Genomic DNA, 17,944 nt, shown 5'->3' with positions numbered 1-17,944 from the left:
CCCTGGGCCACCGAGAAGCAGAACGTGCGAACTTAACTGCTCTGCCACCGGGCTGGCCCCCTGATCAAGTCCAATTTATTCATTTGTTCTTTTGTGGATTGTGCTTTTATTGTCATGTTAGAAATCTTGGCCTAACTTCAGGTCATGAAAATTTTGTCCAGTGTTTTCTTTTATAAAAAGTTTTATGGTTTTAGATTATACATTTAGATCTATGATCTGCATTGAGGTAATTTTTGTTTATGGTGCGATGTATGGATCAAAGTTAATTTATTTTTCCTTTGGCAAATGGATATCCAGTTGTTTTGGCACCATTTGTTGAAAAGGTCATCTTTTCTCTTTTGCACCTTTGTCAAAAATCAGTTGTCGTTATGTAACAGGTCCTGAAATTAGGTTTTGTTAGCTCTTGACTTTGTTCTTTTTCAAAGCTACTTTGGCTTTTCCAGGTCATTTGCATTTGCTTATGAATTTTAGAAAAAAATTGTCAATTTCTATAAAAAAAGCCTGCTGGGATTTTGATTGAGATGGCTTTGAATCTATAGATCAGTTTACTGTTTATTTAGGTCTTATTAAATTTCTCTCAGCAATGTTTCATAATTTTAATTGTACGTGTTTTGCACGTTTTGTCAGACTTATCCCCAAGTATTTAATATTTTTGATACTATTTTAAACAATGTTATTTTTAAAACTTGCTCTCCAATCAGGTCTTGTCCAATAAGCATGTGGCTCCTGATCATCTGTTGCAAATCTGCCAGCGCATCGGTCCCATGTTGGATAAGGAAATTCCACCCAGTATTTCAAGAGTCACTTCTTTACTTGGTGCAGGAAGGCAGTCTTTGCTACGTACAGCAAAAGGTACCTTAATTTGAAGAAGTGTTCTGCTTTGTATTACTAGCTTAATAATTATTATAATTGTGAAGTTATGTAAGCATTGTGGAAGAAAGGTGATATGTAACTATAAACCATGCTGTGGACTATAAAATTCTCTGCATTTAGCGTAGACATTGAATTTTATTACATAAGTGTTTAATGGGTCCTTCTGCATTTAAAAAAATGATAAAGGTATAGATGTTAAGCTAAAAAGCTTGAATTTATTGAGATGTGTTTGAGGTTTTATCAATGTGAGTTTTTAATTTTCCATTTTGTAGCTCACTTATAACTTCATTGAATGTAATTGTATGTGTCTAATAAACTCTTTAAATGCCAGAAGTATTTCATTTGATATTTAGGTTCTGAAAGCCCTTTGTTATAAGGGGAAGTGATTTTCTAAATTTGGTAGCTATTTGAAAACAAGCACCAAAAATGTATAATTGCATGGTTCTTTTTTCACCAATTTAATTTTTTTGCGAAGTTATGTGGTAGTGAAATGTTTGGAATTGCTGTTCTCTTTCTGTTAGCTTGGTATAAATCACTTAGACTAAGTATATGTATGTGATATGATCTGTGTATACAACGTGGCTTAACTGCTAATGGCAAGAATGTTGGCTCTTCTGATCCTGAGCATACGTCAAGTTCATCCCTCGTGATTATTTATAAGATTTGTTGATGTGATGCTGCCTCTTAGACGTACCACCAGTATAAAGCTTGACTGAGAAAGAACAAGCCTCCCTCTTGGTTCCATGCCAGACTGGTTTGTCAGCTTTAGTTGTTTCTTAGTGCTATATGGCCATGCCACACTGTGGCTTGTATCAGGAAACTGTTCATATTCTTCCTTCTTTTGTGTCCCTATTCACCTTGTAATTATTCTGTTTTAGGTTGTTCTATAGTAGTTGCCTGGGTAGCCTGTTTTCCTCTGTTTTCTTTACTTGTGTCAAGCTCAATGTCGTTTTGTGATGAGCACTGCTTAAAAACTGGCAGACCTTAGAAGAGACTTCAGCAAGCTGCCCTAGGGTAGGGACCATATTTCTCTGTTTGTTTTGTACTAGTTCCACGAGAGGATGCCTTGTAACTGCTCTTTGATCATGATAGTGGTAATGAATTCATTCATGTAAAACATAATATGCCTGTTAGTTTGGGGCACCCGAGGCTCAGTAGAGGTTTAGTATGATGCCTTCCTTCCCTTCCTCTTTCAAGTTATGAAGAAGCTAATTTGTAGCACAGCATAATCTGTGTTCTGCTGCTGTCTCCTATAGAGGGGGGCAGATAATTTTTCTTAGTATATTTGCTGGTAGGTCAAAGAAGGATGGGACTTAAGAATTAGTGTTCAGACTCAACAGATCCTATGTATGTGCTCTTGTGTAAAGGATTATTTATGATCCTAAAACAAGAGGAAAGCCATTTAATTTCCTCAGTACTTCCAGAGGAGATTGAAGTCATGGTAATATTGGCCAAAATTAATTTTAAAACTCAGTAACATTTAAATAGTTAAGTCAAGGGTTTTCATATAAATCAAAGAAATTAAAGTTTTCCTTATAAAAATTTCCAATTTTGGAAAGTTGGCTCAGTTGTGATTAAGAGCTTTTATCACTAATATTGTATGGTATAATTCTGCATTGAAAAATAAAAACTTAACTTGACATTGAATGAGACTTGAGTTAAAAATCTGGTTTTATGGTCCATCTTGAGTAATCATTTGCAGTGGATCTCTTTAAAGGTCCCTGGAACCTTTGAGCCTCAGTTACCTCTCTTGTAAATTGGCGATAATACCTACCTCACAGGGTTGTTGTGAGGATTCAATGAGATAATGTATGTTGAAAGCACTTTGTAAATTGTAAAGTGCTACTCAAATGTTAGTTGTTGTTGTATCTGAGATGTCTTAATTTTTTTTTTTCCTTCAGAAAATAGTCTAATAAACCTCTAGGGCTTTTCTGTTAAAGTATATTAGTTGGTAAAACTTTGAATAAACAGTTTATTACAATATACGTAAGTATTCTATAAAATCTTTCTTGGGGTTAACTTTCAAGATTTTATGTGTATCTAAAATTCATTTTAAAGACTGCAGGCACACAGTTTGGAAGGGCTCTGCCTTTGCTGCTCTTCATAGAGGAAGACCTCCTGAAATGCCGGTGAATTATGGTTCCCCACCCAATCTTGGTAAGTGAGGTTGGCCTTTTAGATACCCAAACCATTCTTTTAATTTCTTGACCAACTTTGTAACTGCTGTATTAAAATTTAAAAGGAAATACTAGTAGTGTTTGTTGTTTCGTTAGTAACAAGTATCAATTTTCAGATTTGTTTTCCCAAAATAATTACTAAAAGTAATAAAAAGTAGTGAAAACCAATCTTGTTGTAATAAGAAGTCTGTACTAGTGACTATAGTGGAATAAAATTGGGAAAAAGTTTGTGTTCCATGATTTCTCAAATATTGATCTTGTGACCCTCTAGAAATTGTTTCGGAGTTTTTCTTAATGTTTTACGTATTGACTCCCCCTTAACCATTTTCGTTGTTTTTATTTCCTAGTGGAGATACATCGAGGAAAACAACTCACAGGGTGTTCCACTTTTAGCACAGCATTTCCAGGAACTATGTATCAGCATATAAAAATGCACAGAAGGATTCTCGGACATCTGTCAGCTGTTTACTGTGTAGCATTTGATAGGACAGGACATAGAATCTTTACAGTGAGTTAATATTTTAAACTCAATTTGATATCATCTGGAGCACTTCAGCGTGCATCAGAATCATTTAAGAAATCTTACAAAACATGTAGATTCTATGTTTCCCATTCTCAGGAGTTTTGACTCAGTAGGTCCAGTGTGGGGCCCATGAATTTGCATGTTTATTAAGTATCCCAGGTGATTCAAATGCAGATTGTCAGGCCTTGTGTGGGTTTGTGAGATGTTGGTTTACAGGAGTGCTTCTTGGGCATGATCATCAAGGATGCTTAAAAATATGCATGCCTAATACTTCTTCTCCAGTCCATTCTAGACCTGCTGAATTAGGTTAATTTATATATGTGTATTAACCAAAAATAAATCAAAAAAATCCCCGCAAAAATCCAGATCTCTACAGGTGATTCATATTCACAGTAATTAGCCACTGATCCAGGGAAATTGATTGATTACTTGAACACTGAAATATTTTATAATTATTATAAAACTATATATATTATAAAACTAAAATGGTAATTTACCATTTTAATGTTTTAAGGGAAAAATAGGATGGGTAAGAAGTTTAATTTTTCAGTTGTGAGATTCAAAATAAATACTCATATATTTGCTGAATGGATGGATGCTTACTGGTACTATAAATTTGAGACTCTGGTTATTTAAAATGAGGGTGCTAGTCCTATTATTTTGTAGCTGGTTTTGGGATTACCACTTACTCTTGTTTCTTAGCCTGTGAGATATATATCTGTCTTAACACTCATAAATTATTTAGCTTCATGTACACTAACCTGACATTTAACCATTGCACATTGACATAGGTGAGCCATGAATTTTAGTTGGACTGTGACTTGGAAGAGAATTTTGGAAAAATAGTATTTATACTGTGTTCTAATTCATAGAAATGAAAATTTCACAGTATCTGACATGTGATTTCAAAAAAAAGCTATTATTTCAAAAGTGTTCTGACCGTAAGATTCATGATTTACAGAGTATTCTATGGTTGGAAAGAGAGGAGTTGTTATAGATACTTAATCTGAGTGACATGTAAATAGTATTCTTTTAAATGATATAGAAGAGTTGCTGAATTAACGTTTATTTTTGGGTGTATTTCTTTTTTTAGGGTTCAGATGATTGTTTGGTGAAGATTTGGTCAACACACAATGGTCGCTTATTGTCTACATTAAGAGGTCATTCTGCAGAAATTTCAGATATGGCAGTGAACTATGAAAATACAATGATTGCTGCAGGGAGCTGTGATAAAATAATTAGAGTGTGGTGCTTGAGAACTTGTGCCCCAGTTGCTGTGCTCCAAGGACACACGGGATCCATTACGTCTTTACAGGTAAATTAGCTTTAGTGTGCATGTTTGTGTATTATCTCATTTTCCTTTAAAACGCTTTTCTCTTTGGAGATGAGAAATAGTAAGATGCTTAGTAACTATATGATGTATTTTAAATTTAATAATCAAGAGAAAATATAATTAATCATACTTCCATGAACCTTGGAAGGGTGCCGTAATAAATGTCGAATGCACTTAGAGCTTTATATGAAGTCTTGGTGGAAGTCTTATTACTTCCTTTAAGTTTATGGCCGAACTGAATGAGTGTCAGTTACAAACTGGTGATAGGCTAACAATTTTTCTACTTTAAAACTTGTGGATTTTGGTAAGTTGATTAAATTTCCTGAAATATATTAAAAATTTTTTTTCACTTTATTGTGGAGGATAATTTTGAACATATACAAAGTGAACAGAATAGTATATAATAAACCCTTGTATGACCATCAACCCGTGGCCAGTTCTTCCTCAACCACTTCACCTTGTACCTAAAGCAAATCATAGATTTCATATAGTATGTCTTTTTAAAAGATAAGGATTCTTTTTTTAAAAAACACAACCAAAATGTGATGTTATACTTCTTGATGTTCAAATTTCTAATTGTCTCATAAATAGCATTATTTTATTTAGGTTGTTTGAATTAGGAAACAGACAAAATCTACACCTTACACTTGGTTGCTCTAGATTAAAAGAAGCTTAAAACAAATTGCACCCCTTTGCCCAATTTAAAAAAAAAATCACCTTGAAGTTTGTTTGTGGAAGGAATTGAGTTGTTTATCTGTGGAGTTCCGACAGTTTGGATGTTACCATTTCCGTCTTTGTGGAGTAGATTAACATGTTCCTCCGCGTTTCCTGTAAATTGGTTATTGGATCCAGAGCGCTAGTTGTATTTAATGTGCACGAGAATCACTTTGAGGCCTTGTTTAAAGCACAGGTTGCTAGGCCCTGCAGCCAAAGGTTCCGATTCAGAATGGTGGAGGTGGGCCCTGAGAATTTGTGTTTAGAACAAGTTTCCCAGGTTCTGCTGCTGCTGCTCCAGGGACCACAATTTCGAGGTCACTGATCTAGAGGCTTGATTACCTTGAGGTGTATGCTCTTCCCGGCGTAAAATGTCTGGTGGTCTCTCGGTAGTAGGCATTGATGATCACTGCCTTAGATCCATTAGTTTATTAAGGACTGAAAATGGTGCCAGTCAGGCAGTTTTTTGAAAATCACCTTTTGTTAGGAGATAATGATTTGTAAAGCTTTTTAAGACACAGTGGTGCCTCCAATTTGAGTTTGGTTAAAACTGTGAGAGTGGTTCCATTTTCTTAAGTGAATTTACGCAGGGTGTATGTGAAATGGTCTCTAAATAGATTTGGTATGAAGTTCTGTGATAAAAGTGGCTTTTTTCAACTCTTCTGGTCAGTATTCTTGAAGAATAGAGTTTGCAGACTTATTTTTGAAGGAAGACAATTATAGTTGGGATTGTCTTTTATTCTGAAAGTTAAGCAAGATTTTTGGTTTCCTTGTTTGTTTTTAGGCAAAGGGTATGTTGTTCTCTGGAAGGTTTCATAGTTTGAAATTAATTCACATCCGAGCTGTGTTCCACAGTTGACATTTTATTTGATAATAAACTTACAGGTATAGCAGCAAATAAGAAAACTTATACTTTGTGAGGGTGTCTGTCTTTAAACCATTCGGGAGTTCTTCAGCATGCAAGTGGAGCTCTGGTCTTCCCTGAAACCCATTCTTTTAGGTAATGGGAGCCTACACGTGATTACCATTTACTAAATATATCTGAAAAATCTATTTGGGTGGTAGTAAGTTTTTATACATCAGAAGGTACATCTGTGCTTTGTTAGTGGTTGCTTTGAATTTCAAAGTCAAACAAATGCATGATTTTAATTATTCTGTTTCCTGTTCTTTACCTTGTTACTGGCATATAGAAACCATTTTTAATTTTAGTAAAGGTTTTTTTAATTCATAAAAAAAGTACAAGTAGTAGTATTTGCAGAAAAATTATACAGTAGTTAATAGCAAATAAGAAAATTAAAAAACCTCCATAATCTTACCCTCTAGAAATAATCACTGTCAATATTTTAGAATATACCTTTCTCAAGGGTAGCATTATATAATGTCGCTTAATACTTACTTTCTTAAGAATGTTAGTATTAGACATAGCCAGGTTCAACCAGAAGTAGAACCTTTTGTTTAAATAAAAGAGTAGCAAGTGAACATTCCTCAGGAATGAAAGACATAATGAGTAGCTGGCTTGGACTAACCTTTTTAACAACAACTATAAAAGCTGGACAAAGGTGAAAAATACCTGAGGTACTAATATAATGAGGAATTGTGGAGCCAAGATACAGTAGATGAGGAAGGTCCAGAGATAGGAGCCTTGAGTTTTGAAGGCATTTGTCAGTTCCACATAAGAGGTGGCTGAGAAGCTTAGCAGAACTTTTGACAGACTTTTACGGTTAGGGAGGATATATCTTGGGAGTTATCTACACATAAGTTCAGCTAATTAAAAGAAATGGAAAAAATTGCAACAGAGAACTGAAAGTTAGTAAAAAGGAAATTCTAAAATTGAAATAGAATTTAGAATTCAGCCCATGGTTTTAACAGCAGATTAGATACCACTGGAGAAGTCAGAGACAATTAATAAAGTGACGTCAGAAGAAAATAGATTGAAGCACAGAGGGATAAAGGTTGGATTATACAGAAAAGAGTTTTAAGAGATAGTTAGGATATACTGGAAAGATACCACATGAGTATACATACATATATGCCATGCGTGTAATTGGAATTCCTGAAGAAGAGAAGAGAATGAAGCAAAAGCTAGACTTGAAGTGATAATAGCTGAGAATTTTGCTTAATTCACTGAAGAAATAAAGCCACAGATTGAAGAAACAGTAAGGACCCTGAGCAGAATAAGTGTACAGAAAACTACAACTGCTGAACATCACAATAAAACTTAAAACCGAAGATAAGGAGAAATCTTCAAGTAGCCAGAGGGAAAAATAAAGAAGTCCTAAGACTGACGGCTGGCTTCTCAGTAGAAGTAATGGAACTTGATAGACAAAGGAGTAATCTTTTTACAGTGATAATAGAAAACAACTGCCAGTCAAGAATTCTGAACCTGTTCAAAATATCATTGAAGTGCAGTAAACACATTTTCAGACAAAGTGAGAATTTTTTACCAATGGATCAGCACTAAGGAGAATTCTAAATAGCATTTTTGAGGCAGAGAAGGGATGGGATCCCGGATTTGGAGATGCAAGAATTAAAAAGAAGTATGTGGATAATTGGAAATAAACATTGACTATATACAGGTTTAGTATCTTAGGAGTTTTAAAATATATATGGAATTAAAATAACAAATAGTAATAATAGCTTGTATATCAGGAGGAGGTAACTTTATTCTAAGATCTTTGCATTATTCAAGAACTGAAAAATATAAATTTACATTAGACTTTTAATAAGACGAAGATACATTTTGTAATCTCTAAAAGAACAGCTAAAAGACTAGCAAGAGAATGCATAATTACCAAGCTAATGGAGGGGGACATACGGAAAAGTGAAAAAAATTGAAAAGGCAAGGAGAGAAAAAGAAATGTGGGAAAGTCCTAAGATGATAGTAGGAGTCATTAAAAGGCAGTATAATCATATTATTTGGAAATGCATTGAATGGTCCAAATGAGAGACAAAGAATTTGGACATAATTACTAAACAAAGCCCCTCCTTCAATATAAGTGTATAGGGAGGCTGAGAGTAAAGGATAGAAAAAGTTTGGCAAACATGTAACCATAAGCAGACTAGTGCTGGTACAGTAATATTAAATAGGCTTTAAGGCAAATAATATTTTTAGAGATAAAGAGGGACAATTTATAATGATAAAAGGTTTCATTAGACAGGAAGACGAGTTCTAAATTTTTATCTGTTCAGTAACACAGACTCAGGATACATAAAGCAAAAATAGAACCTATGAGGAAAAAAAGACCTCCGTAATCGTAATGGGAGATTAGCACACCTCTGTGTCTCTCAGTAACTGTAAAAGAACAAACTATATCATTAAGAATGTAGGTTTGAACAATATAAATAATAAACTTGACCTGGATGATACATTAGAACATTGCCTATAATATTTGCATCGTTTCTTTTCAGTCATAAGTGGGATGTCTATTATGTAAATATTGTCAACATTTCAAACCTGAAAGCAAGTTCTCAACAGATTTGAAAATACTGAGGTAATCCTAAGTATAGTCTGTGACAATAGTGCATTTAAGCCAGAAATTACTAACAGAATTAATAGAACAGTCCTCACTTTTTATTTTTTTATTTTTTCTTATTTTTTAAAGATTTTATTTTTCCTTTTTCTCCCCAAAACCCCCTCGTACATAGTTGTATATTTTTAGTTGTGGGTCCTTCTGGTTGTGGCATGTGGGATGCCTCCTCAGCATGGCCTGATGAGCGGTGCCATGTCTGCACCCAGGATCCAGACTGGCAAAACCCTGGGCCACCGAAGCAGAGTGCACGAACTTAACCACTTGGCCAGGGGGCCAGCCCCAATCCTCACTTTTTAAATTAAGCAATGTCCTTTTTTTCTTTTGAGGAAAATTAGCCCTGAGCTAACGTCTGCTGCCAGTCCTTCCCCTTTTTTTTTCGGGTTTTTTTTTTTGCTGAGGAAGACTAGCCCTGAGCTAACATCTATGCTCATCTTCCTCTATTGTATGTGTGGGACACCTGCCACAGCATGGCTTGACAAGTGGTGCATAGGTCCTGGGATCCAAACCAGTGAACCCTGGGCTGCTGAAGTGGAACGTGCGAACTTAACTGCTGCGCCACTGGGCTGGCCCCAAGCAGTATACTTTTAAATACCCATGCATCAAAGAAGAAATCACGGTAAAAATTAGCAAATATTTTGAACTGATTAATAATGAAAATATTGTATATTATAACTTGTGGGACATAGAGTTTGGTAACCAGCCACCAAGATGGTGCCCAGTGATTCTTGCTTCCTGGTACTCACACCCCTTGGTAGTCCCCATGTTGAATAGGGTTGACTTGTGTAACCTGTGGGGTGTTGGGAAAGTGGTGTAGTGTGACTTCCGGTGCTAGATAGTGGAACACATGGAAGCTTCTGTCTTAGTGTCTTGAATCACTTGTCTTAAGGGAAGCCAGCTCTCATGTTGATAGGACACTCAAGCAGCCCTATGGAAAGGTCTTCATAGCAAATAACTGAAGTCTCTAATATAGCTGTGTGAGTCAGCCGTTTTGGAAGCAGGTCCTCCATCCCCAGTTAAGCCCAACCTGATTTTGACTGCAACCTCCTGAGACCCTGAGCCAGAACCACCCACCTAAGCTGTTTCTGAATTCTTAACCCTTGGAGACTGAGATGATGAGTGTTTATTGTTTTTGTAGCTAAATTTTGGGATAATTTGTTACACAGTAGTATAATTAATACACAGCTGAAGCTGTACTGAAAGGGGAATTTGTAGCCCTCATTGCATATATTAAAAAAGAAAGACTGAAATTCAGTGATCAAATATATTTCTTAGGAAGTTAGAAAAATACCAAGAAACAACAGAGAAGGAGGAAGTTAGGAAGTACAGAAATTAAGGATAGAAAAAATAAGCATAGCAGTAGAGAGGATCAGCAAAGGCAAAAGTTCTTTGAAAGACTGAAAATGTTGGTATATGACTGAGATTAATCAAAGAACAAAAAGGAAATGTCACAAATAACCATTATCAAATCTGAAAAAGGGGCACCACTATAAACCCTTCAGACTTTGAAAAGAGGGTATTTTTGGGGGGCTGGCCCGGTGGCGCAGTGGTTAACTGTGCACGTTCCGCTTCGGCGGCCTGGGGTTCACTGGTTCGGATCCTGGGCGCAGACATGGCACTTCTTGTTAAGCCATGCTGTGGCAGGTGTCCCACATATAAAGTAGAGGAGGATGGGCGCGGATGTTAGCTCAGGGCCAGCCTTCCTCAGCGAAAGGAGGGGGATTGGCGGCAGATGTTAGCTCAGGGCTAATCTTCCTCAAAAAAAAAAAAAAAGATATTTTAAAACTTTATAGAGGAAATTAGAAAATTTAGATGAAACAGGTAAATACTCAGAAAAACACTTACTAAGACTGGCACAAAGAAAGAAAATATGAATAGGCCTGTAAGTATAAAATGCATTGTTCTGTAGTTAAAATTCTTTCTCTACTTATTAGTATTTCTGTCAAAAATGTTTAACCTGAATCTCATCATGAAGTGGTCAGACAAATCCAAATTTGAAGCAATCTGTGAAATAAATCTGTATCTTTTAAAAGTTTAGTTTCAAGAAAGGCAGAAAAAGGTGGTAGAATTGGTTTATAAGGAAACTAAGAAAATGTGACAAATGTAAATGTAATGTGTGAGCCTTGGTTTCAGTCCTGGCTTGCAGAGAGGAAAAAACTTATAAAGCACATTTGAGAAGTTGGGGGAAATTTCAATATGAATTTTATCTTACGTAATAGTATTGTACTGATAATAAATTTCTTGAGTGCTGATTAGTGTATTATAGTTATCTAGGAGAATGTCTGTTCTTAGAGAGAGATGCTGAGTATTGTAGGGCTGAAGCATGGTGTCTGCAGTCCAGATTCAGATGGTTCATGTCTATCCATCTATAGCATGAGGCAAGTACGGCAAAGTGTTAATGATTAGTGAATCTTGCTGACCAATAAATGAGTGTTCATTGTACTCTTCTGGCAACTTTTATGCAGACTGAAATATTGCAAAATTAAATGTTTGGGAAAGTGAACTATATACTATTACTGCAGCTGTTCAACATTAGCGAGTACTACCAGGCAAGAAAGGACAAAAATGTATAAATATTGGAAAGGAAGAGACAAAATTCTTATTTTCAGTTTGGTTGCCTGCTTAAAAAACCCAAGAGAATCAATTGAACATGCCTTGAATAGGTTACAATTTATCTTATAAAATAATAGTTTTGGGACCAGATAGTCAGAATGGCTGCACAGCCTTGTGAATGTACTAAATGCCACTGAATTGTACATTTTAAAGTGGTTAACATGGCGAATTTTATGTTGTGTGGATTTTACCATGCACACACATTCTCCCCCCCCCCCCCCCGCCGTCTCACTCTCTCTACTAGCTCTGTCTGGAATGCACATGTGAGCACATGGAAAGGATTTGCATTTTAACAGTTCATGAGACAGTTAACTACTCTTGAATAATGCATTCTTTAATAGCGAAATAGAGGATCAGCATGCATTAAGGACTCCTTATTTTGTCACTGAACAAGTTGTGAAAGTAGAAGTTATTATGCTCCTAGGCATATGTTATATATTAGATAGTTACTCAGAATGTGTAGATTTCAAGAAAATCATTTTGGCTTTGAAAGTAGACATGTGAGATTGTGGTACAGAATCATAAAGCCAAAAGGGACTTTGGTAAATTATAGTTCTGTTTCCTTTATGCCTGATTCATCTAACCCATCTTAGAAAAATGAGACTCATTATTTTTAATATCCAGAAATGCATATTATAGTCATTGATGAGTAGCTTTGAGGGTGATTAATAAAACATACTGTATGTCAGTGATACTGCATTTGAGGAAATGTTGGTACGTAGGAACAGTAAAAAGGAGGCTTCAAGGGTTGAAAAATGCCTGTCAGGCAGAAAAAAAAAAAAAACAAACTCAAGAAAACTCCAAGCTCAGAGGATTCACAGGTGAATTCTGTTAAAACCTATTAGGACTCCTGAGAGCTTAGTAAAATGGATAGATATAGGACCCATGTCCTAAAATCAAAACTTGCCTATAAACTATCAAATAACCAATTAGCAAATATATTGGAAAAATAACTTAATTTGTGATAGCAACAAGAGCCTTCAAGCATGTAGGAATAAACTTACCAGGAAATGGGGAAAGTCTGTATGAAGAAAGGTCTTAAAAATAATGACAGAACCTTGGGTGAGGGGGGAGGGAACGGTCTAAATAAGTGCAAATGTCTACTGTGCCCTGAATCAGAAGATTCAGTGTTGTAAAGATGTCAGATTTTTCCAAATTAGGGTATCAAGTCAGTGTACTTACTTTTGAAATCCCAATTGCTTTGTTTTGGTGAAACTTAGTATGCCGTCAAGTTCATTTAGAAGAGAAAAATAAGCACACATAGCCAAAAAACCCCCCAAACGTGAAACCCACAACTTTTTGCCATGCTGGGTATTTAAAAATGCTTTAAAGGTGTTAGAGAGAAAATAGTTGGTGTCAACCCAGGGATGGCCGAAGATACCAGTGAGAAAAAATAGAGAGCAGCAAACCCCTTGTATATCCGGGGAGTTGATTGAGTTATAACTCAGATGACTGAAAGTAAAATTGTCCTTCCGTAGGTGTTGAGGTTTAGGATTTCTAAAGTACTCTGTGTATGCAAGATTCAAATTTTACCATGATGCTTTAATTTTAATTGACAAGACTATACAATTATTAATATAACTTGTTATTACTTTTAATGGAATATTCTCCAAAACTCAGTTTTAGTCCATATTCTGGAATATATCTACTTAGATGTAAATAATCACTTTCAACATTTTAAAAACCCTTTATTTGTACACTTGAGGAGGTGGAGCTTGGAAGAAGCTTCTTCGAAGATGGCATAGGTTCACATCCTACCTCCCTTACAAAGTGTATAACCTTGGGAAAAACCACGAAACAGATAATAAGCTATCTCTCTGGGATGTTTTAATGATGAACTAAATAAGCGTTTATGTCTAACAAAAAATCTCTTCTTCCTAACTCTTCCTCTTCTGTAATGGCAGTACTGGGCTTCATTTGCTAGTAAGCTCCTCTGTCTAGAATGTCTCATGAGTCAGCAAGCTGTGTTGCTTCATTCTTCTGGCTTTCCTCCCCGTTTTAGGGGGAAGGATGGGGGTACTGCCTTCCAGTTAAGGTTCTTAGATTAATTGGATTGATTTTGGCTCTTTGTTACATCTTATCTCTTCCTTTCAATCAGGATTGTGGACTGCTGTCAGAGAAATCTTTGGCTTGCCTTAGTGTTTTTCTTGTGAACTACAATACTCTTAACTTGGTGCTATTGGGTACAGATTCTCTACCCATTTAACCCATTTGGCCACCACTTCCAAAAATGAACACTTGAGTCATATAGATCTTTTTGCGGTTGTCAAATCCCGTATTCTCTCTCACTTTTATATTTGTTCATATTCCTTTACCTAGTTTTTCTTGTGTTCTTTGTATTTTCTTCTCCATCTTTTCAGCTTTCTTGAATGTCTCTGGACCAAATTGATCTCCTCTCTAGCTTGTTTGTATAGCACAGTTGGTACTTTATTAAACACAAATGTCAGCCCTATTCTGAAGTTACAGTGTAATTCTTGTGTTTTTAAATAATATTTTAATGATTTTGTTGGGGTTTTTTTTTAGAGGAAGATTAGCCCTGAGCCAACATTTGCTGCCAGTCCTCCTCTTTTTGCTGAGAAAGACTGGCCCCGAGCTCACATCTGTGCCCATCTTCCTCTACTTTATGTGTGGGACGCCTGCCATGGCATAGTGTGCAAAGGGGTGCCCTGTCTACACCGGGATCCACACCAGCGAACCCCGGGCTACCAAAGCGGAATGTGCGAACTTAACCGCTGCGCTGCTGGACCGGCCCCTGATTTTTAAAAAAAATATTTAAATTGTTGATCCACTTGGAATTTATCCTGGTGTACAGTCGAAAGTTTCCTGGATTGTTGCAGTATGCAGTGATCCATTGTTTCCCCAACTGATTTGAGATGACACTTTTATCTTACTTAAATCTTGTATTAGGGTCCATTTTGGATGTCCTATTTTTTCTGTTGGTCATTCTGTCAATGTACGTACTGGACTCCATACTTTTAATTATCAAGACTGTGATATGCTTTCATATTGATAGGACTGGATCTTCACTTTATCTTTGTAAAAGTTTTTCTGGTAATTTTTGTTAATTTTGAAAATAATCTTTTATTGAGATCAATCACGTTACAACTCCCTAACAGCGATAGACTTTCCTTTTTTTTAAGATTTTATTTTTTCCTTTTTCTCCCCAAAGCCCCCCGGTACGTAGTTGTATATTCTTCGTTGTGGGTCCTTCTAGTTGTGGCATGTGGGATGCTGCCTCAGCGTGGTTTGATGAGCAGTGCCATGTCCGTGCCCAGGATTCGAACCAACGAAACACTGGGCCGCCTGCAGCGGAGCGCGCCAACTTAACCACTCGGCCACGGGGCCAGCCCTTTCCTTTTTTTTATAGGTTATAATTTTTCACTACAATAGTATCACCTGTATTTTGGATTTCTCATGTTTTTCTTCAAGTGTCAATTGAAGTTAACATTGAAAATTAACCTGTAACTTTAGTAGAAGTTTAAGAAACTGATTTGTATATTTTACTGCTTCTTAGTTTAGCCCAATGGCCAAGGGCTCTCAAAGATACATGGTTTCTACTGGTGCTGATGGGACAGTTTGCTTTTGGCAGTGGGATTTAGAATCGCTGAAATTCAGGTAAGTGACTTGAATTGTGTAATAAGTTTTCTTTTTTAATGTTGTTAACGATTTAGTCTAATGAAATGAAGTCTGATTGCTACATTATGTATTGTGGTTGCCTTTTTACTTTTGAACTTAATTTTTATTATATATAGCATATGTGCTATATTGACTATTTACTGTTTGCAGTTTACTGTTTAGATGGTTGGATGTGTAAAAGAAGCATAGCTATTCTATCTGAGTGGACACATTTTTGTGAAGAAAAAGTGAGAGAGTATGTATGTGAAACATTTTGAAAAATGTTAGAAATGTATAATTAGATAACATAGTCAGAAATTTAGGCAGGATCATTAAGAATCAGAAGACCTGGATTACAGACCTGTGCTGTTGACTAGCTGCATGTGCCTCTTGGGCACTTTAGAGGTGGCTAGTGCAATTGGTCAACTGAATTGTGAATTTACATTTAAAAACTGATACTTGAGTCAGTTAGTAACTTTTAAAAGTTATTAACTTTTGAGCATATTTCAAACAACTTATGTGAATCTTTTTAAAATCTGAATACAGGTCAAGTATTGTTGATGGAAACTTTGTTCAAATTGAGATGTATTATAAGTGTCTGGTACACTCTGGAAGATTTCAAAGATTTAATATGAAAGAAAGGATCTAAAGTTCTCATTAAAATTTTATTACATTTCTTTTTTTTTAAAGATTGGCGCCTGAGCTAACAAATGTTGCCAGTCGTCTTCTTCTTTTTCCTTTTCTTTCTGCCTTTTCTTCCCAAATACCCCCAGTACATAGTAGTGTATTTTAGTTGTGGGTCCTTCTAGTTGTGGCACGTGGGACACCGCCTCAGCATGGCCTGACGAGTGGTGCCATGTCTGCGCCCAGGATCTGAACCAGCGAAACCCTGGGCTGCCGCAGCAGAATACGTGAACTTAACCACTTGGCTGCAGGGCCAGCCCTGAAAATTTTATTAATGTTCATGTGACCTTTTTGATAAATTGGATTAAATGAAATAAAACTAATTTTATTTCTTTTTATTTTTAATGTGGCTACTAAAAAGTTTAAAGGTATACATGTGGCTTGCATTCTATTTCTGTGGGCTGGTGGTATAGCCTGGTGGTTTTAGAGCCTGCTCTGTAGCCTTGATGATGGGTTCACTTACACTCTCTGAGCTTTAGTCCCCTCAGTTACAGAACGCGGGTTGGTAGGCCTGCTCCTTCTATGTAGTAGGATCGGTATGAAGGTGGGGTTTGAACAGTCTTCTAAAATCTATCCAGCTATAATAGCATATGTAGAAATATTTGGTGTACTATGATGTACTATAGAAATGCTTATAATATTTAAATATACTAGATTAAAACCAATAATTTAAATTGTGTTAATGTGTTAAACTAATGTATTTTAAAACATCTTCTTTTGAAGCCCGCGTCCCCTGAAGTTCACTGAAAAGCCTAGACCAGGTGTTCAAATGCTTTGTTCTTCTTTTAGTGTTGGTAAGATAACTTTAGTAATTTTTTTTCTTAGTTTCAATTTAGCATTTTATTGAGTGGCCACATTATTGCTACGAACTTTTATCAGATACATGGTAAATGACTTATGTTCATTTCATTAGGTTTAATCTATGATCTTCATTTAATTAGCCTTTTTCTTCTTTCACTCCCCCATTCTGCCTTTCTCTGATTTCCAATGGTAATTAGAATCAGTGATGTGAGAGACAGATAGAAGAGAAGAGGAGGCTTAAGGTGTGTCCACATGAGTAGTGTGCCAGGTGCCCAAACTGTGATTTTCTTTTAATAGGCTAACCTGTATATTTTTGATAGTTTAAATTTGTTTTCCACACATCTTGGTGAAATTATTTCCCATTTTCTTTTCTTACACAGTGAACTTATGTGGTAACCTTTCTTTTTAAAGGTCAAAGATTTTTTCCCCCGTAAAAGTCTGAAAACTTCAGCAAGTGAACTTTATATTCCTTAGCTAAGTTCCGGTATGTAAAGTTGTTTAGAAAGCAGAGTCCGTTTTGTGAAGCATTTTTAGAGCAGTGGCACTTGAAGTCATTGCCACAAGTAATAAAGCAGAGGGAGAGAGTAAATATTTCCAGATTGAATTAACTATTTTTCTTATTATTAATGCCTCATCCAATGTGTGTTCTATTTTTTTTTTCTTTTTAACACTGTCAAACAATTTTCTGACACGAGCTGAGTTTCCTACAGTTCAAATCAGTTCCGACACTATGTATCTAGAGAGTAGGGTGAGATATCACAGGTTAAGGGCTCAGTCTTACGAGAGTCCCCTCCTCCTGCAAACTTCAGACTAGGTTGTCACCTGTGCTGACCAACCGGCTACAGATTGGAGGTTACCACAACCCCCTCTTTGGGGTCAATTAATTGGCTAGAGCACCTCACAGAACTCAGACATTTTACTTACTAGATTTCCAGTTAATTATAAAAGGATGTAATTTGGGAACAGCTGAATAAAAGACATGCATAGGATAAAGTATGTAGGAGGGGACACTCTGTGGGCATGCCACTGTCCCCTAATCTCCACTTGTTCACCAACCAGGAAGCTCTCCGAATCCCATCCTTTT

General features: G+C 36.1%; 1 protein-coding gene across 1 annotated transcript in view; it reads left to right on the top strand.

Moving 5' to 3' along the window:
• Positions 1–17,944, top strand: part of BRWD1 (bromodomain and WD repeat domain containing 1) — a 136,825-nt gene that overhangs the window by 23,268 nt on the left and 95,613 nt on the right. The window contains exons 5-10 of the mRNA XM_070597488.1: positions 702–852; positions 2,932–3,030; positions 3,398–3,558; positions 4,667–4,888; positions 15,275–15,375; positions 16,783–16,853. Of these exons, the coding sequence (XP_070453589.1) occupies positions 702–852; positions 2,932–3,030; positions 3,398–3,558; positions 4,667–4,888; positions 15,275–15,375; positions 16,783–16,853 (805 nt within the window). The remainder of the gene's footprint in view (positions 1–701; positions 853–2,931; positions 3,031–3,397; positions 3,559–4,666; positions 4,889–15,274; positions 15,376–16,782; positions 16,854–17,944) is intronic.

The sequence above is a fragment of the Equus przewalskii genome, chromosome 27 (genome assembly GCF_037783145.1).
Source record: "Equus przewalskii isolate Varuska chromosome 27, EquPr2, whole genome shotgun sequence".
NCBI classification, from domain to species: domain Eukaryota; kingdom Metazoa; phylum Chordata; class Mammalia; order Perissodactyla; family Equidae; genus Equus; species Equus przewalskii.
The sequence above is the reverse complement of the archived record's forward strand: the minus strand, read 5'-3'. Positions and strand labels throughout refer to the sequence as shown.